The sequence below is a fragment of the Bos taurus genome, chromosome 7 (genome assembly GCF_002263795.3).
Source record: "Bos taurus isolate L1 Dominette 01449 registration number 42190680 breed Hereford chromosome 7, ARS-UCD2.0, whole genome shotgun sequence".
In the NCBI taxonomy this organism is placed as follows: Eukaryota; Metazoa; Chordata; class Mammalia; order Artiodactyla; family Bovidae; genus Bos; species Bos taurus.
Genome location: NC_037334.1, coordinates 80,675,119 through 80,700,240, shown reverse-complemented (window position 1 = coordinate 80,700,240; position 25,122 = coordinate 80,675,119). Strand labels below are relative to the sequence as shown.

General features: G+C 43.4%; 1 protein-coding gene and 1 long non-coding RNA gene across 2 annotated transcripts in view; one reads left to right on the top strand and one right to left on the bottom strand.

Annotated features, from left to right (window-relative positions):
- Nucleotides 1-6,250, bottom strand: part of LOC112447482 (uncharacterized) — a 38,629-nt gene extending 32,379 nt beyond the window's left edge. The window contains exon 1 of the long non-coding RNA XR_003035704.2: nucleotides 6,165-6,250. This is a non-coding gene — a long non-coding RNA (uncharacterized lncRNA). The remainder of the gene's footprint in view (nucleotides 1-6,164) is intronic.
- Nucleotides 6,230-23,815, top strand: ANKRD34B (ankyrin repeat domain 34B). The gene is given in 5 exon segments (NM_001207060.1): nucleotides 6,230-6,305; nucleotides 7,288-7,428; nucleotides 9,595-9,680; nucleotides 19,528-20,865; nucleotides 20,867-23,815. Coding segments are annotated over 2 exon segments (1,539 nt in total). The 5' UTR covers nucleotides 6,230-6,305; nucleotides 7,288-7,428; nucleotides 9,595-9,680; nucleotides 19,528-19,549; the 3' UTR covers nucleotides 21,090-23,815.
- The last annotated feature ends 1,307 nt before the right edge of the window (nucleotides 23,816-25,122 follow it).

The window sequence follows — 25,122 nt, the reverse complement described above, 5'->3', positions numbered from 1 at the left end:
CTGTTAGCCCTAACTTCTTATCTTTTTAGCACATCAGAAGCATTTTTTCCCCCCAGAACAGGAAAGCAATTTTCTCCAATAATGAATCAGAACACTGCTGGCAGCTTGGAAACAGCAGCCTGTCTCCACTTTAAGCTGTTAAGGTTTAGAAAATGTTAGGGAATGCTCAGCCAGGGGCCTCCCTGTGTGCTAGGACAGTGTGGGCAAAGAGGGAAACTTGAAGACAGGAGTGGAAAGGAACCAGGGGGGAGAAAATGATAAACAGAGGAAGCAAAACACACTCTGTTTTGCTCAGTCTGACAAGAAGCTTAGCTTAATGTCTTCCTACAGCCTTTCCTGTCCCAAAAAGAACCCTCCCCCAAAGATTATATTCAGTGTGTTTGAATCTTAAGTGAAAACAGCCTTGAAAAATGTATTTGCATCTCAAGAGCTGAAACTAAATATTTTTCCTGTATTGGTGAGAAGGTCAGGGGCCACGGGCTGTCAAGGCCGTAGGAAGAGAGCTCCATGCTGCCTGAACTGGATTCAGAACGCCCCCACAACCCTCCTGGTGGGTCCAGCGGTCCCCTGGGCCCAGGAACCTGGGGGTGGAGGTGGGGGGAGGGCTTCTGGAGCCCCCTCCAATTCCTCCATCTCCACAGGAGCCCCCCTCCAATCCTCCATCTCCACAGCCAATCACACAGTGTCGCCTGTCGTCCCTTGTCTCCCACAACTGCTCTGAGACACCCCACTTAAGGCTTTCAAAAACTATGAATTGTTGGCTTTAAGATGGTTAATTTTATGTTATGTGAATTTTATCTCCAACATTTTTTTCCTTTAAAAAGTTTTTTTTTTTTTTTTTAAAAATCATGTGAAATGATGAGCAGAAAACACGGTCAATGAAGGTTACCTCTTTAAATCCTAGCTCCCTCATCCATCCCCAAAACAGGTTACCCCCTCTCCCACCAGTCCTGGTTTGGCCCCGTGGTGCTAAAGCCTCATTCTACCACTGCTTCCCCTAACAGGGGAATAGCCTATTTAGGGATATAAGGGATACAGGTATATCACTAATATACCTATTAGTGATACCCTAATAGGTATCACTATTTCAAGTGTCTCCAGTGGGTACCTCTATCATTTCTTGTTCAATCAAACATAGTATTTTCACCAGCCACACCCTGCTTTGTAAAGGGAGGCCCCCCACCCACTTTCTTCTCACTCACTTTCTCCTAACTCCATGCTGTCATCTGTATTTTAATTTTTGTACCATTAAAGTTGACAGAAGTTATTCTATTCTGAAATTATAATTATTTTTTTTCCTTTTTTTTTTTTGCCACACCACATGGCTTGTGGGATCTTCATTCCTCCACCAGGTGTTTAACTGGTAGCCGTGACAGTGAAAGTGCAGAGTCCTAATCCCTAGGCTGCCAAGGACTCCCTGCCATTATATGAAGTCTTCTGTGCTTTGCCTTCACAGTTGAAAATCAAGTAAGTGTTCATACCACCCTAATTGCCCATATAATGTTTACTGCACAGTTTAATAACTGCTTTCTAAGAAAATGTCCCAGAACTGAACAACATGGGTTTCCAGATGTAAAGGGCTCATGCGTGCACATGTGCAAAGTCGCTTCAGTCGTGTCCAACTCTGTGGGACCCTATGGACTGCAGACTGCCAGGCTCCTCTATCCATGGGTTTCTCCAGGAAATAATACTGGAGTGGGTTGCCATGCCCTCCTCCAAAGGAATCTTCCCAAACCAAGGATGGAACCCACTTCTCTTACATCTACCTACATTGGCGGGTGGGTTCTTTACCACTAGCACCACCTAGGAAGCCCAGGTAAAGGGCTTACTAAGTGCCTAAAATATTACATAAAAATATTAACAGACACAGATTAGGCAAACAATAGTGAAATTTAAACCACTGTAAGAAAAAAAGGGGGGTAAATGCTGCATGTTTGTAAAGAGAGAGGGAAGAAAACATCGCCACTGAAAGATCACAAATCAGAATGGCTTCAAATTTTCTCTCAATAACTCTGGGAACTAGAAGACAGAATGCTTTCAGACTTTTGAAGAACAATCATTTTCAACTTGGAATTTTTATACCAAGAAAAATTATCAAACAAGTGTTCAGGTAGAATAAAGACATTTTCAGATATGCAAGGACTCAAAAATTTACCTTCCATATATAATTTCTAGGAACTTATTGGAGATATGTACCAACAAATAGAGGAAGTAAGTTAAGAAAAAGAAAGATATAGGACCATCCAGGAGAATCACAGAATCCTAGGGGGACAGCAAGCAGAAAGCAGTCAATTAAAATTTGAAAAGAGTGAAGTAAAAGGAGATATCAAAGACTTGACACTATCCTTGAGCGCTTGGAACAACTTAAGTAAGCAGCCAAGACAGAAAAGCTTAAGGGGAGAGGAGCGTGGTGGAAAGGAAGACAAGAAGTCCAGGGGAAAAACACTGTTCAAGAAAGGAAATAGTTATGAATAATGATGATGAGTAGGATGATGATGACCATGGGATTTTTAACTCAAAATGGAAGAATAACCACACATCTCCCTCTGTCTTGAGATCTGAATTAAATAGATAGTAAGTGAATTATAAACCACTATTTTGAGGAGAACTGGAGGGGTTCCATCAGTAGACGAAGGTGTTCAGCTTATTTCTGGGAGGCAGAAAATAGTTGGAAGGATTTTGGATCAAGATGCTTATCAAACACAGGCATTTACTTTTACTTGTTCCTAAAACCCCATCAAAACATATTATTAAGGGTATAAAACCATGAAGATAACACGTTTCATATTCCAGATCATCCCATTTTATCACCCACAAAATACGATGTGTTTAATTTGGTTTGCACACCTTGGGTCAGTTCTGCCTCTCGGCTCTCATCACCTCGGGATCTCAGTGAATCTCACACGGCAGGGACGTGGAGGAGCACCAAGGACAACAGAAGAACTGCAAGACTCATTCTGTTCTTGGTTCCATTCCTGAGGCTCCTTGAGTAAATTAGAGGGCCTCTCAGAGCCCTGCTGGTCTCATCAGTAAAGTGGAGATTATAACGTCTGTCCTATTTCCTTCAAGTTGCACTTGCTGAACTAAAATGAGACCAGGAGTAGATAGAAACTATATGTTCTCATCCTCAAGCCTTGACTGTTAAAGTCTTCACCTTTTAATATTCAAGTTACAGTGAAGGCAGGGCATGCTTGCCTAGATGAACAGACTCTTCTTCACCCCATCTCATCCTCACCTCACCTGACCTACTATGGGAAGTCAGTCCCTACAGTTCCACCATCAGCCCCAAAACAGGTCAGTCTGCATGGCTTGGAGGATGGACAGGGATATGGCATGGGCTGGGGGCACTGTCCACTGACAAGATCGTGACCACAGTGCAAAATATAATCAATTCTCCATTGTTATCTTCTTGTTCCCAGATCCCACAGAGGAGAGTCAGCCTTCCCCAACCTTTCACTCAGCGAGGTACCCAGGCCCAGACTATTGGGCCTATTGACCTGCACTCTCATTCCTTGTATGAAAGCCTCTTGTCTCAGACATGTTGGTGGTCCAGGATTGTGATGTTCTAGCATCAGCCTCCCTCTCCTGCTTACAAGCCCTGGCACAGTACCCAAGTCAACAGCACCAATCCTCCCAAGGTGAAGGGAGGTGTGAAGTGTCCTTCTTTCAAGGCTTCACTGTCCTTCTTTCCCCTAGTCCAGCCTCTCTCCATCTGTCCCAATACCCTGATGACAGGTAGAGTAGGCTGAAAAATACCTTTCCCAAAGAGGTGCACATCCTAGTCCCTGAAATATATGAATATGTTACAAAAGGAACTTTGCAAGATGTGATTAAACTAAGGATCTTGACATGAGGGATTATTCTGAATTATCTGAGTGGGCCCAGTAGTGTCACAAAAGTCTTTCTGAAAGTGAAGCAAGAGGACAGAAGGAAGCAGAGGAAGACAAAGCTGTGTGACAATGGAAGCAGAGTTGAGGGAGAAACTGAGATATGAAGGGAGTAAGTGACCACCAGCCAAGGAATGCAGGCGGCCTCTAGAAAGAGGAAAAGGCAAGGAAGTGGATTAGCTCTTACAGCAGTGCTCCCCAATCTTTTTGGCACCAGGGACCGGTTTTCTGGAAGACAATCTTTCCAAGCACTGGGTTGAGGAGAATAGTTTGGGGACGATTCCAAGCACATTAAATTTCCTGTGCACTTTATTTCTATTTCATCAGCTCCACCTCAGATCATCAGGCATTAGATCCTGGAGGTTGGGAACCCCTGCAGCAATAAGAAACTAATAAGATAGGAGTGAAAATTAGATCATTTACTTTGAAAAGCTATTTGGCAATATTTACAGAAGCTGAACATATGCCTATTTATGACTCACAATTCCACTCCTAGGTACATACCCAACCAGAAATGTGTATATATGTTCACCAAAGACATCTGCTATAACATTCCTAGCAGCATTATCTGAATAATTACCCCAATGTGTATCAGTAATAAGATGAGTGAACTGAGGGACATTCACACAATGGAATACTATACAGCAAAAGGAAGGAACAAGCTAGGGACGTCCCTGGCAGTCCAGTGGTTAAGACTCTTCACTTGCACTGCTTGTCAAAAATGAATAAATAAATAAAAGTATGAACAAGCTAAATCTATAGATAGTATGCACCTCCTCAACATAGTTTTAAGAGAGAGAAGCCAGAACAGTATATTCTTCATGATTCAATTGCTACAAAGTGTAAATATAAGCCAAAGCAATCTATGCTGGTTGAAGCCACTACCCTGCCCCCTAGAAGAGAGAAAAAAGAGACAGTCTTCTGGAGAACTGGTAATCGTCTGTCTCTGGGTGTTAATGATGTGTTAGTATAAGTAAAATCATTGAAACTGTGAAAAGCATATCTATTAAATATTTACTATCAGTTTAGTTCAGTTCAGGTCAGTCCCTCAGTGGTGCCTGACTCTTCCTGACCCCATGGAAGCAGCAGACCAGGCTTCCCTTGTCCATCACCAGCCCCAGGAGCTTGCTCAAACTCATGTCCATGGACTTGGTGATGCCATCCAACCATCTCATCCTCTGTTGTCCCCTTCTCCTCCTGCCTTTAATCTTTCTCAGCATCAGGGTCTTTTCCCAAGTATCTACTATACACTAATAAAAACTTTTTTAATGGGGGAAAGGAGACCTGTGCCTTCATGCAAATTTACCCAATCGCTTCCTGTGACCTCTGATTTCCACAAACAAATGGATGCGGCAACGGACAATCCAAACCTAGGGCTCCAGCTCCATAGAGCTCAACTCTAGGTTAAAATAACCTATGAACTTAACATATACTTACTAAGGGGCCAATTTTAGCAGATTATTTTTCTAAATAATCCTCTCAGAGTTAAATCTACTTTCCCCCTTTAAGGACTCTAAACTACAAATTATTTTTAACTGACGTCATCTGAACAACCATAAAAGACAGTCACGGTCCTTTCTCCACCAGATGATTCCTGATAAATGAATTCAAATCATTGCTTAAAATTCGTCTCTTTTTAATTCCATAGAGGAGTTTCACATGTAAAATATAAGTCAATTAATATGTATTAATGTTTTGATAATACTAGAATCAAGTTATAAACTCACAAAAACGAAAGAACAGCTGCTCCCACGAATGCCTCAACCTGAAGTGAGATTCTGGCTTTACCAAAACAGAGGACAGGGACGGGAAAGGGGACGAGAGACCCGTGGGGGACGGACGCGTGGACCAGCCGTGTGGATAAGAACTAGAAGGAGGGACGCAGACATGGACAGGGGGAACCAAGAGCAGTTATGTAGGGGTGACCGACGCCCTGCACTGGAAAAAACCCTGCCGCCCCTGTTCTGGGCCAGATCGCTGTAGCCAAAGCGCTGTGGCCGGGTTGGGGTGTGAGGATAGCGGGTGGCGGATACTCGAGGGGACAAAAGGCGGGGCTTCAGAGGCCACACTTCGGTCCCCGGGGCCGAAACAGACTTTGGCCCCGCCGCCCCCACCTGCAGCACAGCCCCGAACCCGCGCGTCACTCCCAGCGGAAACGAGGCGCAGCCCGGGCTTCTGGCGAGGTGCGCGCCTCCCGGCCCCCGCTCCGCTTCGCAGCTCCCGGTCCGCTGCCCGCATCTCTCCGCCGAGCGGGGGCGGGGACAGAGCTGCACCTACCAGGATCTGCGACTCGAGCGGCGGTGCAGCCAGCGGAGTCAACATCCCAGCTCGGACGGCGCCCTGGGTCCACCGGCGCGAAGGGTCGGAGCGGAACCGGGAAGGCGGGAGGCGCCCCGCCGACTAGACAGCGCGTCGCAGGTCAGTGTGCGGCGCCGGCTGTGCGGGCTGCAGTTAGGAAAACTTTGGTTTGCGTGTCGGCTGCCGGGAGGAGGGCGCGGAGTGCGCAGCCCCGGCCCAGGGCCTCCGTGCGCCCCACCGGGTATACTTGGGCCCTGGGAGACGGCATCTCCTGCGCCCTGACACTGCGGAGCCCTGGAGCCCACCGAGGGCCGCCGGAGTGTCGGGTCCTTTCCAGAGACTGCCCCGCCGAGCCGGGCGCGCTCCGCGGAACCAACACTCGCGCCTCCCGCAGTCCCCGCCCGTTCTTGGCTGGGGCTCTGCGGCGGCGCGGGCTCGGACCCCGCGGGCGAGCGAGTTTCGCGTCCTTCTCGGCCTTGCAGCGATGGGGAGGTGATGAGGGCAGCCGGCGGCCACAGGATATCTGAGAGGATTCGGGCAGGGGCCTCGCGGGCGCGGGTCGGCGCCGCAGCGGGAACGGCGCGCGCTCGACTGCCAGAGCGCGCGGGTCGGAGGGGCGGACTTGGGCGCGTCTCCGCAGGTGCCTGCGGCCGCCTGGCTGTGGGAGGTGCGGGCCGGGCGCGGGGCGCGGGTTAGCTGGGGCTGCGGAGCCGTTTGCAGTCACTGTCTTCACAAATGCGAGTCACACAGGGGCCGGCAGCCGGGCCCCCGGAGCCTACTGGGGCCATACAGCTTTGGCACCAGGACCCCAGGCCCCTTGTCGGAGAACCGGGGTCCAGAGGTGCGCCTGCCCCCAGCAGAGGGTCAATGGCTTCTCCTCTCGGGCGTGCTATTTCCCAAAAGGAGGGCCGTGTCCCCCGGGCGGGCGGTGCGGGGACCGCTCTGCAGCGACTCTGGTCAGAACCCCTTCTCGTGGATGGCCATCGCCTCAGCCTGCCAGCTGTGCCCTGGCTCGGAGCAGAGGCGACGAAACGCGCACCCCGCCCCCATCGGTGTCCCGACGCTGTCGCCCCAGTCACCTTCCTGTGCCCTTCTCCGACAGCTCCTCGGGCTCGCTCCCTCCCCGCTCTCGGGAAAAACTGAGGCAACAACTCCGTTCCGGAGGCCGCGAGGACTGTGAAGACGCCTCCAGAATCCTCGGCAGCCTGGAAATCCCATCACCTTGGTTCCCTGAGACTTGAAGGTATAGGTTTGCATGTCTTTATGTGTGTGTGCTGGGAAGGCGGGGTTGGAGGGGTGCGGGTTCTGCAGAGGACTGTGGGGGTGCAGCTTCCCCAGGGCCCAGCACCACAAACCTGGGGTCGCCTGCAGTAAGTAGAAGTAACCAGCCCTTTGGGGGTACGCTTGGGAAAGACAGCAAACCTTACCAGCTTGGGTCGTTTCTAAATATTTCTTTTGAGCCCGGTGCCAGAGAACACTTTACCTGGGCAAGTCATGACGTTCCCTGGGACAATCTCAGTGGCATCTTTTGTGCTGGCTTTGTCCCTTCCTTTACATAGGGAAGGAGACAGGTCTTTTGCTGGTGGCAAGCAGGCTTGCTTCGTTCCAGGTGCATCTGGCCTCCACATCCTGGCCTGGGCCTCCCACTGCAAGTCTGGACTTTCTCAGACCTGTCTGGGAAGGGTAGGGCAGGAGATCTCCAGTACGTCGGCTGCTGTAACTCAAGGCTGTACTCTTCTCTAGACCTGTGGGCTCTCTTTGCCCACTCTGAGGCAGGGCAGTTGTCTCTGCCCTTGGCTCCTGCAGCAGAGCTAAGCCTCAGATGCCCTGGAGGTGAAATGATTGGAGACAGTCTGATGGGGGAGCCTCGGGCAGGGACTGATAGCTAATAGGAAGTGGGACTGGGGGACGAGTTTGTCGCAGATTTTTTCCAAGTGTGCACAAGAAGCACCCCTTATGGGGAGTGGAGCCTGGGATCTAATTAGCAAGCTCTCCATGTTAGGCCCATAGTAGGTGGAAGACCTGTTGGTTATAGGCACCTTAGCCCCCATTCTCAGACCCTTAGCCCAGAGCACTCACATTTAGTGATGCATGTTTAGAAACTGTCATGATTGAATTCCTAAGTGGCAAATATATAAGGATCTTCTAAAATCCTCACAGTCATCGTCAGTAAAAATTATCCCCACTTTAGGAATGCGGAAACAGAGGCTCAAAGGAACAGCTTCTCCAGGGCTGGTAACTTGGGAGGAGACAGAGCCCCAGGCTTTGACACACTGCCTGCTGCCCCCTCCGAGCATGCTCTGGTCTCCTGCAGGCAGCACAAAGACAGAGTAACCTGGGGCAAAGGTGAGGGACTGGGTTTCCAGCTTGAAACTCATTTGTTAATTTCCACCCCCCCCACCCCCCCATCCCCCCCTCCCCCCCCCCCCCCCAGCCCCTTGCTGCTCTTCCTCACCATGGCCAGATAAATATTAATAACTTTTAGAGAGGAAGCATAGATCCTGTTTGGAGGTGGACTAAGAGGCTCAAAGGAAAGTAAAATTTCTTCCTGAATGACAGGAAAACTAGGAGTGGCTTGGGGAGAAAAATGCCACAGGAAAGACCCAGCCTATTATCTCCACGATGGCTTCTAAGGCACCTCGGCCCCTCTGGTGGTGTCAAGTTGTGCGCGCTCAGTCACTTTGGTTGTGCCCGACTCTTTGTGACCCTATGGTCCATAACCCGCCAGGTTCCTCTGTCCATGAGGATTCTCCAGGCAAGAACCCTTGGAGTGAGCTGCCATTCCCTCCTCCAGGGGATCTTCCTGACCCAGGGATCGAACCCCCACCCCGCGTCTCCTGCCTTACAAGCAGATTCTGTACCACTGAGCCACTGGAGAAGTCCATAGATATCACACAAATCAGGTACTCAAAACAGAACTCTACTTTCCTCTGTTTCCCCATTCCTAACGTGGGGATAAAGTGGGGGAAGCTGGTATCTAAGAAACAAGGAGACATAGGAGAAGGAACATGGGAACATCTATCAAGTCCTGGCGAGCAGGAGGGTAAGAGAAGTGACTCTGGGAGTTCTCTGACCTTTCCCCCCTCAGCCACATCAATGGGACAGACCTCAGCACAGAATGGGGCAGACCAGGTAAATGCCACAGCTCAACAGTCTTTGCAGGGCAGGCTGCGTCCTGTGTGCGTGAGTGCGTGTGTGTGTGCGAAAATGCACACACACAGGATTGCCCTGCGTAGAATCCACTCCTAACACTTTACAGATTATAATCAGTGAAACATGATTAACTGCACAAACACTGTGGGGATGTCTTCCTTAACAGGGAATTAAAAAACTAGACTCCAAATGGGAGAGATGTGTGGAACAAATTATTGGTATTTATGTCGCTCTGAATAGCTTTGATTTCCTTTAGTAGGAACTGACAGCTGGCTGACAGAAAACTCATCCAAGGAGAGAAAAGACATAAGTGAAGTATGAAATTTTGAATAACATTTTCAGGTAACTTTCTATTTCCATTTAGAGTGGGTGTCTGGAGGGGCGAATGTGGTTATGATTTGAATTGCTTCATTTATCTATAGAGATTTTTTAATAGGGCTCATAATTCTGAGATCCAGTGCCTTTTACTTATTTTTCCTACCTCCCAGTACCCTGGTGTCAGGGCAGCGAGCTGGGAATTGCACCATGTAGCCTATAGACTCTCAGTTTCTTCCGTTTTCAGCATGTGGCTTCCAAGGCTGGAGCCTCCCTGATCAGTCTGTTTAAAGAACAAATCTTCATTTCTTGCCTAGGAGAGTGGTCGTCTACTTGGGGTGGCGTAAAGTTCTGGGGGTCCAGTTGTTCTATCCAGCCATCCTGTCATGTTCAACCCTGTGCCTCATTGCCAATTTCTGTGTCATTTGGAACCTCCATGTCCTAAGCTTCCGGGGTCCTGCCAGTAAACTGGCTCCCTTCTCGCTGGGGCCATCTCCCTAGGGGGCTTCACGATGTAGCTTCTTCTATGTTAACGCAGTTAACCATGCCACCCCCACCTCTGCCTCCTCAGCATGTTTGAAATTGATCATCTGATATTACCCTCTTTCAGTTTTCTTTGTTCTTCAGAATAGATATCTTTAAAAAAAATAAACTGTAATTTTAGAAGGGCCTTGGGAGATGGAGACCATCCTGGTGACTCAGGTGGTGGAGAATATGCCTGCAATGCAGGAAACCTGGGTTCAATCACTGGGTTGGGAAGATCCCCTGGAGAAGATTGAGAGAGGCGGTAAAAGACTAGAGTAAATATGCCATGATGAATCATGAGCCTTGTTAAAGACAATTTAATTTTAAAATAAAAGCAATTTATCCAGCTGTTTAATAATTAATATCTTATATTACTCATATCTTTAATGCTGAAATTATTGTATTTGGAAATTATAAGGAAAATGCCCTTAAAGGGGTATCTTATTCCATAGTTCACTTATTAGGTTCCATTTATGTTTACAAACATTATTTACAGATTCTAGAAAAACAACATTTTAAATTTTTTATGTTATTTAAATAGCCTGTGAGTTAGAGACATGGTGGGCTTCCCCAGTGGCTTAGTTGGTAAAGAATCTGCCTGCAATACAGGAGACCTGGGTTAGATCCTTGGGTCGGGAAGATCCCCTGGAGAAGGAAATGGCAACCCACTCCAGTATTCTTGCCTGGAGAGTCCCTGTGGACAGAGGATCCTGGTGGGCTACAGTCCATGGGATTGCAAAGAGTCAGACACAACTGAGTGACATTTTCACTTTTCGCTTTAGAGACATGATAAAAATAAAAGATGGCTAAATTCTGAGATAAAAACTTTAAAAAGAAGAACACAGTGAGTAGGAAGGCACACAGGAAAGTCTCTTTCCAGATGTTGTCTGATTTCATCACCAGCCCCCAGGGGATGAATGTTTTATGATTGTCTTCCACCAACGGGGAACCCAAGACTCTGAGAGGCTGAGATATTTGACCAGGGCACACAGCTAGAAACTAGGAGAGTCAGGGTGGAAGTCTGGGTCTACCTGACCTTCAGATTTTCTCCAGTTGAACAATCTATTTGGAAGGTGTAACTGAACTGGGGGATCATTTATAAGCTAGATTATAACAGAGCCTGACTCAATGTGAATACTGTACTCTCACTAGCTGCCCTCGGTGAGGATGTTTCAAAGGAAGAGACGTGAGGCAGGAACATTTCTGAACTAGGATCACTGTAGGCTAGAGAAGTGGTCTTCATCCCAGGTGGGGCTTCACCTCTTCGAAAAGTAAATTAGTCAAACTTCAATATCAGCATTTTTGATGTGCAAATGGATGAGGTGAGAGAAGAGAACAGACTGAAAGAAGGTGAAGGCATGAAGACAAGGGGATTATTCCAATAAAGTGCTGATTACAAGATGAGACACTAGGAAACAAAATATATATATACACATGGAGAATAAAGTATGTGGTGACATTTTTTTCTGAAAAATTTAATGTTTAAACAATTTCAAAATTTCTCTATCAAGTGTAAGCAGTTTAAAAAGTGAGCATCTGACATTTAAAATGGATAACCAAAAGGACCTACTGTGCAGCACAAGGAACTCTGCTCAGTGTTATGTGGTAGCCTGGATGGGAGGGGGTTTGGGGGAGAATGGATACATGTATATGTATGGCCGAGTCCTTTCTCGTTGTTCACCTGGAACTATCACAACATTATTAGTCGGCAATACAAAATACCCCAATACAAAATTAAGAATTTTTTTTAAAAGTGATGAGTCCAGTAGCTTCAGTTCAGTTCAGCTCAGTCACTCAGTCGTGTCCCACTCTTCGAGACCCCGTGAATCCCAGCACGCCAGGCCTCCCTGTCCATCACCAACTCCCGGGAGTTCACTCAGACTCACGTCCATCGAGTCAGTGATGCCATCCAGCCATCTCATCCTCTGTCGTCTCCTTCTCCTCCTGCCCCCAATCCCTCCCAGCATCAGAGTCTTTTCCAATGAGTCAACTCTTTGCATGAGGTGGCCAAAGTACTGGAGTTTCAGCTTTAGCATCATTCCTTCCAAAGAACACCCAGGACTGATCTCCTTTAGAATGGACTGGTTGGATCTCCTTGCAGTCCAAGGGACTCTCAGGAGTCTTCTCCAACACCACAGTTCAAAAGCATCAATTCTTCGGCGCTCAGCTTTCTTCACAGTCCAACTCTCACATCCATACCTGACCACTGGAAAAACCATAGCCTTGACTAGATGGACCTTTGTTGGCAAAGTAATGTCTCTGCTTTAATGGCAACCCACTGCAGTACTCTTGCCTGGCAAATCCCATGGATGGAGGAGCCTGGTAAGCTGCAGTCCATGGGGTCTCGAAGAGTTGGACATGGCTGAGCAACTTCACTTTCACTTTTCACTTTCATGCATTGGAGGAGGAAATGGCAACCCACTCCAGTGTTCTTGCCTGGAGAATCCCAGGGACGGCGGGGCCTGGTGGGCTGCCGTCTATGGGGTCGCACAGAGTCGGACACAACTGAAGCGACTTAGCAGCAGCAGCAGGTTGGTCATAACCTTCCTTCCAAGGAGTAAGCATCTTTTAGTTTCATGGCTGAAGTCACCATCTGCAGTGATTTTGGAGCCCAAAAAAATAAAGTCTAACACTGTTTCCACTGTTTCCCCATCTATTTCCTATGAAGTGATGGGACCAGATGCCATGATCTTCATTTTCTGAATGTTGATCTGTAAGCCAACTTTTTCACTCTCCTCTTTCACTTTCATCAAGAGACTTTTTAGTTCCTCTTCACTTTCTGCCTAATAAGGGTGGTGTCATCTGCATATCTGAGGTTATTCATATTTCTCCCAGCAATCTTGATTCCAGCTTGTGCTTCTTCCAGCCCAGCGTTTCTTATGATGTACTCTGCATATAAGTTAAGCAGGGTGACAATATACAGCCTTGATGTACTCCTTTTCCTATCTGGAACCAGTCTGTTGTTCCATGTCCAGTTCTAACTGTTGCTTCCTGACCTGCATATAGGTTTCTCAAGAGGCATGTCAGGTGGTCTGGTATTCCCATCTCTTGAAGAATTTTCCACAGTTTATTGTGATCCACACAGTCAAGGGCTTTGGCATAGTCAATAAAGCAGAAATAGATGTTTTTCTGGAACTCTCTTGCTTTTTCGATGATCCAGTAGCTTAGAAGTCTTTATAATGAGCAAGTTAAGCCTTGTTGTTCTGACAGCCGGCAGTACTCAGGGGCGGGGTCTGCCTACAGCCGCATGGTGGACATCCTTGCTAGCTGCAGCCAGCTAGTGGTGCCACTTCCCAGCTTCTCTGAAGCCCTGGAGCTCACAGCATCTTCTCTTTCCACGGGACCACGGCGGAACCACTGCCCGGCTTAGCCATCCCAGCCAGCTCCCCTTCTCCTCCCAGTGAGAGAGAAACTTTCCCTGTGGGAGGGAAAGTTATGGCAGGAAGTGGCCAGGTTTAGCACTGTGAAGAAAGGTCTGTACGTGAGGATAGGTGAAAAAATTTGAATGTTGTTCCAAAAGATTTCTTTTAAAACTTAAAAAAAAAAAAAAAGTGCTTTGGCTCCAATAGTAGAAACTATATTTAATACTGAAATCTGGTATCTGGCAACTGGTTCTCATTTGAATATCTCTCTCAAATGCTACTTTTGGTCAGAGGTGTTTTTACATGATTGATACTATTACCTCTTCTTGAATGACAGTTACAGAGTAGTTTTTATATTTTAGATTATGTTCCAGCTCATTTCTATAAGGCTCTTTGCTTTATTAAACCCATTTGTATATGAAAAACGCTAAAAGAAGGGTTTTTTTTGTGATCACTGTCTCATGTGAGCTCTTTTCAGATGTTTCACATTCTGAATAGACCTCTGATTTGGGCCTCAATCTGTCAGCCAACCATAAATTCCTAGGTTGCAGGTACGTCTGGCTGTGGAATAGCTCTTTTAGAAGGTTGCACAGAGGACTAAAATAATATATTTTATGTATTACTTTCATTGTATTTATAGTTGTTCTATATATATTGAGTAGTTGTTCTTTGCTTAACATCATTAATGAAACTGAAGTGGAAATGAATAAGTATATCCTTTTGAATACTGCTTATAGAAGCTGACTAGTTGAAAGTCTAGGCGTAAATACTATTGAAAACACCACAAAAAGTGATTTATGTTGTGAAAACTGAGACCTAATATGGCTCTTTATAAATTTTAATTATAAGACATTCTTACATAAATATTATGTTCTTTTTTGTATATATGTCCCATTTTACAATAGAGAATAGTAGTGTTGTATAGAGGAGCATATGAAGTATATACTATTTGAAGAATAAAAATAAAACGGATACCTATATACACACCATCCAGGTTGAGAGACAGAACATCAGGTGAATCTTAAAAACCTCTCCATGTCCCTCCCAAAGTGTGTTATTCTCCTGATCCCCACCAAGAGGTCACGTGGTCTTGACTTTTGTGTAGATCATTCCCTTTGCTTCTTTTTTCCTCAGTTTCCCACTTGTATATAATCCTTAAGTAGACCATTAATTTTTTGGTAAACTGGGTAGCAAGCACAAATTAGTTGAATAAAGGAAGATCAGTATTGCCAAAATATGGCAAAAGTTCTCAGGAGAAGATATGTTGAACAATCTCTGGATCTCAGTTCAGCTCAGCATCCCTGAGTGTTTACGAGAGCCCTTCTGGGCAAGGTCTTGAGTGAATCCTGGGAAACATGGATTTACCATGACAGGGCCTCTGGCAGGCTACAGTGTCGACCAGATACTGGATATCCAAAGGCAATGGGTTTTGAGTCTCCTCCTAAGCTCAGGGCTTTCTGGTGGCTCACACAGTAAAGAATCTGCCTGTGGTGCAGGAGACCCAGGTTTGATCCCTGGGTCAGGAAGATACCCTAGAGAAGGGAATGGCTACCCACTCCAGTATTCTTGCTTGGAGAATTCCATGGACAGGGGAGCCTGGCAGGCTATAGTCCATAGGGTCTCAAAGAGTCGGACATGACTGAGCAACTAACACACACACACACACACACACACACACACACACACCCATGACTTATCCCCAGATCTCAGAGCAGGTCAAAGCAGAACATTTGAGCAGGGCTGAAATGAGTGTCATTGGTTGCCCCAGAAAGCAGAGGATGGAGGGGAGAGCAGAGATACGGTGAGGAAAAAGCAAGCCGGTTAAAGAACTGAGGTCAGGCTCACCTGGGCATTTGGTCCTCAGTTAACAAGATGGTAAAATGGCAGCATAGTCTCAAAGAGGATGCCTGTGCACATTCATTATCCTGGCATCTCACCATCTTCCTGGGGATTATTGTTGCTTCTCTGATGATCTCCAGATCTCGTTTCTTCTTTCTTGTTCCACCATTTCATCTTGATAGATGATATTCTTCAGTAGATTCTTGAAAGTGAATTGGGATTCAATTGAAAGTGATTCCCAATTATTGACTAATGGTTTAGCTAGTAGAGAATTCTAACCTGGGAATCATTTATCCTTCAGATTAAAAAAAAAAAGATATCCCTCTTTTGTCTCTCATTATTGTTGTTGATATATCTGAATCCATTGTAATTCTTGATCCTCTACTAGGTGACTTATCCATTCCACTCCCCTTACTTGCCTCCAAACTTGTGGCATCTTCCCTTTTCTCAGTGTTCCGGAAATTTATAACAATGTGCCATGGTCAGCATCTGTCTTCATCCACTGTGCTGTGTTCTAATTGAGCCCTTTCAATTCAAGAACTTGAGTCCCTCACATCTAGAAAATTTTCTTGATCTTATTCATCATTTCCTCTCCTGCTCACCCATTCCTCCACCCCCACTATTTTCTCTAGCAGGAACTTCTGTTGGATCACAGATTTCCTGATCTAGTCCTCTAATTTTCTCGTTTTTTTTTTTTCTTTCTATTCTTTTTGCTTGACTGTGTTAGGGATTTTATCAACATTATTATTCAACCCTTCTATTGACTTTTGCAGTTTGTATCATGTTTTTATCTTTTGAGAGCTTTTTATGGTCTCTGAAAATTCTTTTTAATAGACTCATATCCTTGTTTCTTGGTTACAATATCTTCTTATCCATTAGAGGATAATGAGTTTTGGAAGCTTTCATTTTCTGGATTTCTCCAGGTTACATTTTCTATTTGTTCTGGGCTCTACCTTGAATATAAGAGGCTTTTTTGTTTGCATGCTCATGATTAAAGGGCTTGGGTTAAAAAGCTAATGTGAAGCTTTGAGCACACGTGGGACGTTTATACCCCTCTGTGGGATGATTTGAGTGGCATGTTGAGGAATCCCTGTGATCAGTACTGTAGGTATTTTCTCCTTAGTAGGTCCCATTCTTGAGAGAAGCCTATTCTGTTTTCTTCTGCGGAATAAAGATATGGCTGCCGTCCTTCTTGAAGCTGAGTAGGGGGCGATGCTGTGAGTCCTTTCATACTGATGGTCAGTAAGCATACCATCATTGTTGTGGCGCAGTGGTAAAGAATCTGCTTGCAGTGCAGGAGATGTGGGTTTGCAAGGGTTCTGTACCTGAATTGGGAAGATGGAGCAACTTAACTTTCACTTTTCACTTTCATGCATTGGAGAAGGAAATGGCAACCCACTCCAGTATTCTTGCCTGGAGAATCCTAGGGACGGCGGAGCCTGGTGGGCTGCTGTCTATGGGGTCACACAGAGTCGGACACGACTGAAGCGACTTAGCAGCAGCAGCAGTAGCAGCTTGGAGAAGGAAATGGCAACCTGTTCCAGTATTCTTGCCTGAGAAATCCCATGGACAGATAAGCCTGGCAGGCCACACTCCATGAGGTCATAGAAGAGTCGGACATGACTTAGTGACTAAACAAGAAGCATACAGTCACTTATTCTCCTGTTTTCTTGTCCTCAGATATACCCAGTGTCTCTCAGTCCAGAGATTCTCTGTTTCCACCATTTGTGGAGAATAAACTGGACATCTTTTGAGGTGGGAGATGACAGTCTTCTGTCTCCCTGGCTTGGAGTGGCGAAGTGTTTCTCAAACTTTACTGTGCATGCAAGTCACCTGGGGATCTAGCTGAACCATAGGCTCTGATTCAGTAGGTCTGGGGTCGGAGCCTGAGATTTTGCACATTTAACAAGTTTCAGGTGGTGCTGCTGCTGGTGGCCCAACGTAGGCCCACCACACTTCTCGGAGCAAGTCCCAGGGATCTAACTGCCTCTCTCACGTCGTTCTCCTAACCCTCTAGGAGGGCTGTACTCTCCACTTGCTCACTAGCTAGTTCTAGAGCCTCCAACTGCTGCCTCTTTCGAGGATTCTGTGGTGTACGTGGGGTAGCTCTCAACTCTGCCACGATGACTCGAGGCACAGCCTTTTCAGGTTGGCTGAGTCAGTTACCACTGGCTCGTTTGCTTTCTGGCTTCCAAAATGCTGCTGTCATCTTCTGTCCTTTGCCCGCTATCGTTGTGAGTTTATGTCTTTCTGGAAAAAAAAATCTTTACTTTCAGGGGGTTTCAGGCAGGGTTAAAAATTAGCTGTGTTTGTTCTGCCCGTATCACCCTAAACATAATCATCTGCTAAAGTATTTTCCTAAAGTTGATTATGGTATTGGTATAAAGCCTGATCTGTGATTAAATAACTGTGCTAAATAAAGTCTTCATGTCTTTGCACAGGAGTGGTCTCTACTTCTCTGTTCCCCCTTTTTCTGCCTGCCAAACTCTTTCACAGTCATCAAGGCTTAGCTCAAATGACTGGTCTCTGTGAAGCCCCCATTCCATCCTCACACTATTAAAGTCTGTGTGTGCTCATGATTTTAACCCATAACCAGCTGCTTATTCCAAACAGCTATATAAGCTCCTCAGGGCTGGGGCCTGTACCATTATAGCTCAGAGCCCATCACAATATTAAGAGTTTATAGCTGTTTATCACTGAATTAATTTCTGTATACATGTCGATCCCTTTTTTCTTCACTTTCTTTCTGCTCTCTTCATCTCTTCTTTCTTTTAAGAAGTCATATTTATTATCTATTCTACTATCCAATAGAAATTCATGTCCAATATTCTTAATCTTAAAAGTAAATGACTAAAATAAATAACCCTTCTCAATTTATCAAAGCTACCAAGTTAAATGAAATAGACTTAAATATTACATAAACTTTTATTTGCTTTTTATCCCTAGCTCCAAGGACTGTTATAAAACTAACATTTCCTTGGCTCTCGATAAAGATATAATTCTTACCACCTAATGAAATTATCTGTTGAGTGAGTTTGAATCTAAATGATTTAAATAAATTAAACATAAATCATTTTCCATTTTAATGATAACAATAAAATGTTTATGAAGTCTACATGTCTTCATTTGTTTTTAGCTTAGAAAACGCCTTTGGAGCAGCTGTCAAAATTCAACCCAATAGCACATTGCTAACCCTGTAACCTCGGAGAATGCAATGGCACCCCACTCCAGTACTCTTGCCTGGCAAATCCCATGGACGGAGGAGCCTGGTAGGCTGCAGTCCATGGGGTCACGGAGAGTCGGACACGACTCAGCGGCTTCACTTTCACTTTTCACTTTCATGCATTGGAGAAGGAAATGGCAACCCACTCCAGTGTTCTTGCCTGGAGAATCCCAGGGACAGGAGAGCCTGGTGGGCTGCCGTCTCTGGGGTCACACAGAGTCGGACACGACTAAAGCGACTTAGCAGCAGCAGCAGCAGCAGCAACCCTGTAACCTAGTTAGTATATGATTTAAATAATGGAATCAAGAAAAATGCATAATCACATGCTCATCATTCCTATCTCAGTGTCAGACACATCAGTTCTTTTAACATCTTGTAGTCCAGATATTTTTCATCCTTTAAAAGAAACATCAAAATGCCCCTCAAATTGGAAATCTAGATCTTAATTATATTATTTAATTGAAAAGCATGTTTAAGTAATTTAATACTAAGAAGTATTTTATATTAAGCTATCATAAACATGCTCTATTTTAGTTGATTCAGTTGCAGTTACACAGAAATTTGGCTTTTTTGCTTAAATTTGCATTCTAATATTATTTTTAAAATATTTTTTCCAAGTAGAAAATAAGATGATGATTATTTAGTTAATGTGGGATTTAGAGAAATATCAGGCTAGTGTTATGTCATAAATATTCAAGGAAGATTTTAAAAGTAAATTTTAGTTTGAATGCCCTAAAGGTTGTTACTATTCTAAAATTATTTTTAATTTTGCAGTTCACTATTTTGCTCTGTATTTATTAAAGAACAATCTTATTTATGTCTTCTTTCTCTAGACATATTTCAGAAATTGTGACTAACAACATGAATATAAATTGGGACATTGATTCCAACTAATCTTTTGTTCTTCATCTTCTTTGATAACCAGGTATTGATTCTGACTTTTGAAGATGGATGAATGTGTAGAAATTTCCAGTGATGGAAATTCCCTAATTAAAGCGGTCCATCAGAGCCGGCTTCGCCTTACAAGACTCTTGTTGGAAGGCGGCGCTTACATCAATGAGAGCAATGACCGTGGGGAAACACCTTTAATGATTGCTTGTAAGACCAAACATGTTGATCACCAGAGTGTCAGTAAAGCCAAAATGGTTAAATACCTGTTAGAAAACAATGCTGATCCCAACATACAGGACAAATCTGGGAAAACTGCCTTAATGCATGCTTGCTTAGAAAAAGCTGGTCCTGAAGTTGTTTCGTTGCTCCTAAAGAGCGGGGCTGACCTCAGCTTGCAAGATCATTCTAGTTCCTCGGCCCTGGTTTATGCTATAAATTCAGAAGATAGAGAGACCCTGAAAGTTCTCCTTAGTGCTTGCAAGGCAAAGGGGAAAGAGGTCATTATCATAACAACAGCAAAATCGCCCTCTGGCAGGCACACCACCAAACAGTACTTAAATATGCCTCCTGGGGGTATGGATGGGTGTCATACTCCAGCCACCTGTGCCACTCCTTCAGAAATAGACTTAAAAACAGCCTCACCACCACTTTCACATTCTTCTGAAACTGAAACGACACTTTTTGGCTTTAAAGATCTGGAGCCTGCAGGAAGCAGTGATGATACTGGGGATCGAGGCTCCCCTGTGAGGAAGCCTGGTCTGACCCCTAATGGGCCCAAGCTCCCTCAGGCTCCTCACTGGATCAGGAGTCCTCCCTTATTAATGCACAGAGTGGCCTCCTTACAAGAGGAGCTTCAGGATATTACTCCAGAGGAAGAATTATCTTACAAAGCCAACCGGCTGGCACTTTCCAAGCGATTCATTACTAGGCACCAAAGTATTGATGTAAAAGACACTGCGCATTTGCTAAGAGCCTTCGATCAGGCCAGCTCAAGAAAGATGTCATTTGACGAAGTAAATCATCAATCATTTTTTTCAGAAGGAAATCAGCAATGCATTGACATCCCAGTGGATCAGGAGCCAGACTCTAACCAGACAATATTTGCTTCCACCCTAAGAAGTATAGTTCAAAAAAGAAACTCAGGAGCAAATCACTACAGCTCTGATTCCCAGCTCTCAGCTGGTCTTACCCCTGCAGCTTCAGACGATGGCAAAGCATTTATAGGAAAAAAAAAGATTCTCTCGCCATCTTCTTCCTTGTTATCAGGGTCCAAAGAATTGTTGGAGAATATCCCCCCAGGTCCCCTGAGCAGGAGAACTCATGCCCGTTTAGAAAGGCGTGGTTCAGGAGCTTTCCCTTTAGATCACAACAGTTACACAAACCAGACCAGGATTCCTTCCACCCTTAAATGTGAACCCTCACCCTCCCATATCAGATATCAATGTCAGCAACAAGATTTCCAGCCTTCTTTCTTGTGGTCAAAAAGTGCTTATGCCAATAGTTCCTATTTTCCCCAAAGAATTCAAAAGTAAAAAGATGTTGTTAAGGAGACAATCATTGCAAACAGAACAAATTAAGCAGTTAGTTAATTTTTAAGACATGGCTAGAAAGTACATTTTTTTTCACGTTTTATCAGAGAAATACGGAACTAGAAGATTCAAATGTTCATCCTTTTAAAACTTCTAATTGGATAGTTCATAATAGTTAGGGGTTATCAAAAGTACTGTGTACCATCATACTATGCATTGTAGATATACAAATAATAGATAATTTTTGAAAAGAGATTCTCTCAAATAAAATTAAACCGATTTTTTTTAAACCTTCCATATTTAACAAACTTTATGTGGTCCAAGTTTTTAATTTAAACAAAAATAAGCAAACAAGGTTACATATGTTGGAGATAACTTTAAAGTTTTCAATTTTGCCAAAATTTTATTAGGAAGCATTGTGTTCAAATCAGTAATTTTTAAAAAAGCATTTCAAGATTGTAATTTGCCATGATGCCAACATCGTAAAAGAAAACATTAACAGTTATAAAGTGTTCTATGATCAATAAGCCTAAGCTACAAAGAAAGAATGAACTAATTCTTGAAAAATCTTGACTCCAGGTAGGTGACAATCTAATTAATATTTTTAATGGTCAACCAATATAGTAGACAAGGCAGCTAATATGTGTTGTCAGCTTAATCAGTGTCAAAATGGTTTATAGCTTATAAAACTCAGATCTGCTGAGTTTTATAAGCTGGTTATAATCTATGCCAAATGTTTGTGTGCTATTTTTTGCTTTGCCTTTTTTTTTTTAATAGGATCTTTTCTGCTTTTTATTCTATTTCCCAAGAGCAAACGCAGTAAGACTAAAGCAAGAATAGAATACTTTTAAAATACATAAAATATTAGAGGCAGTGAAAAGAAATTATAACAACAAAAATGTTAGTTTGTTGCTTGACGTTGTGACAGTTTACTGAAATTTCTTCCAGATACTAAGCTTCTGCAGTATTGAATTTATAGGATTATTAGTCCAAGGAACATTTCTGTTCATTTGCTGTTGACAGAACCTTTTTTCTTATTTTATATTATGGGCATTTTCAGTCACACAAAAGTAGAGAGAATAGTTCAATGAGCCTTCATATATACAGTGTAATAGAGTATTGATTTTTTAAAACATGAAGGCATTTTGGAATAATATTAACTCTTTAGTCTGTAAACTCAATGTGGATCCAGATTTTTTTTTTAATCCTCATATGATGTCCTTCTTTATCTATCTTTATGACATTTCTTTTAAAGTGTATTTTGTCTGAAACGAGTATTGCTACCTCCAATTTCTTGTCATCTCCGTTTGCAAGAAATATCTTTTTCCATCCCCTTACTTTAAATTTATGTGTGTCCTTCGCCCCAGGCTGGTCATTTGCAGGCAGCATATTGTAGGCTCTTGTTTTCTTATCCTATCAACCACTCTGCATCTTTCAATTGGAGCATTTAATCCATTGACATTTAAGGGAATTACTGATAGGTGTGTATTTATTGCCTTTGTAAACCTTGTTTTCCAGTAACTTTTTGTTTCTTCTTTGTTCCTTTTTTTTTAATTTTTGTTTTTCCTTTTGTAGTTTGATGAGTTTCATTTCTGTGTGCTTATGTTCTCTTCTTTTTGGTTTTTGTGAGTCTGTTGAATGTTTTTGATATATGGTTGCCCTGTTTTTCAAGTGTGTTAATCCACTACAATATCTGCTTGCAGTTCAGTTACCTATTACCATACCTTAGTGCAGTGCAGTGCAGTTCAGTGTGTGCATGCTGAGTCACGTCCAGCTTTTGCCATCCCAGGGACTGTAGCCTACCAGACTCCTCTGTCCATGGAATTTTCCAGGCAAGACTACTAGAGTGGGTTTTTGCCTTTTTTTTTTTTTTAATGTTATTTTATGGAATTCTCTCTCTGTATCTTTTCATCCCTGTTATTGTTTTTTGAAGCTTAGTCATCGATTCCCAATGACAAGATAATAACAACTGTTAAAAGCATTTCTTGTGTTCTTGTATCAAACTATTCTTCTCTTTCTAAAGACAACTAAAAAAAAAAGTTTGGGATTTATCACAAGAGAAACTAAATGCTTGCTTTGTTGTAAAAAAGAAAAACTGATTATTAGATTATATTAGGTTAGCTAAAATAAAGAAAGCCAGTAGAAATTTAATTACAAAATGTAGTAAGTATTCGGTCAATATTAAAGAATATCTTTTTATTTCTGAGATATAATTATTAGATATTTATATAATTAGAATAATAAGGGTAATTTCCTTAGTGTGACATTCCAATCATCTAGTATTTAGGACCTGTGAATAATTTCTAACAAATGAATGTGATACTACTATCATAAAATATTATGGATATATTAGCTATATGATTTCAAAATATGGTGTCTATACAGAGTCCTTATTTCAAGTTAGCAGTTTTACAACAAAGAGTAAATCAAACTATACAGAACCTAAATGTATTAATTTGAGGTCCTAGCAATTGACACGATGCTTTTCTTCATAACTTGATATAAGCAAGTTGTATAACATAGTAATTAATTTCTTGTGGCTTTTATTTGAAAAATAGATGGAAACTGGAAGTTTTCCATTTAATGTTTTGAAAAACATTAATATTAATTGCATTAAAAGAATTTTTTGATTCAGAACTTAGAATCGTGCCTGATGTTTATAGGTAACTCAACCCTTTTTGGAAGTTTTAATACTGAGAAAAGTTCTTGGCTTTAAGTTGTAAGGATACAGTTTGAAAGAATATGTAGTTCGATTAGTTCATAAACAATGATATCAATAAAGATTTAAATGTCATTTTGAGTATCAGTGCTATTTTTTACTTTTCAGTATTTAGTACACATGCTGCTGCTGCTAAGTCGCTTCAGTCGTGTCCAACTCTGTGTGACCCCAGAGACGGCAGCCCACCAGGCTCCCCCTGTCCCTGGGATTCTCCAGGCAAGAACACTGGAGTGCGTTGCCATTTCCTTCTCCAATGCATGGAAGTGAAAAGTGAAAGTGAAGTCGCTCAGTCGTGTCCAACTCTTATCGACCCCATGGAACCAGGCTCCTCCATCCATGGGATTTTCCAGGCAACGGTACTGGAGTGGGGTGCCATTGCCTTCTCCTTGAGATTAGACAGTTGACCTTAAATACTGAAAGGACTGATGACTGACTTGGTCCAAATCCTCCAGATTAAGAAAAACAACTAAAGCCAGAAAATTGAAGTTACAAAAATATTTCAAATATTTTACCTATCCTAGGAAGATAACAATAACTTTTGGAAATAGGCTGAGGATAGATGTTAATCAAAGATTTAACAAAAGAGATTCCTTTGATTGACTGACCACCAAAGTCTTATCAACTTTGAAGAGTTTTTGAGAAAGGCTTTACTTATTGACAATTCTAGATTCATTGGGACAAGTTGAAAACTAATGATTGAAATTACGTTTTTGAATTTCAGTCATCCATGCAACTTCTTAGCTTTATTTTCATGTTTATTCAGTGTTAGCTTTAGTGGCATAAATATAAATTTTGATTGTCAGGCAACACATTTCAAAAAGGCTCTTCTCAATTTCTTAAAAAAAAAAATTCTATATTATCCCTACAGCTTTGGGTCCTATAAATATGAGGAATCTGACATCCAAGGGAAGAACAATTCCACCAAGGGATTCAATCACAGTCCACCGAAATGGAAACCGTGATAACCATCTGATCATTCCAGGTTCCTTCACAGGAGAAAAAGTTTTCGTGACACTGGTTGGAATAAATACGGGTAGAATTTGAGGAATTCACTGGAGACCCCCTTGCATTATCATAGCCAGTGGTAAATGTAGGTTATCCCAGTTCCACACAAATGGAGCATCGAGGTATCAGAATTCTCAAGAATGAAGAGATGGGGGTACACCACCAGGTACATTCTAGGCTGTTCCTGCCCGCAGCTGTTAGAAGGGGCAGTCTAAGGTGTCATATCGTCCCATGGTTCCCTTACTCCCCGACAGTAAGCTGGATGAAGGACGGACAAGTGACCCAAAGGAACAAAGGCACAAACTGGGATGAGCCAATGGGAGCTCTCTCTCAGTAATCTGAATTTGTCTTGTGGTGCACTGGAGTTTGTGACCTC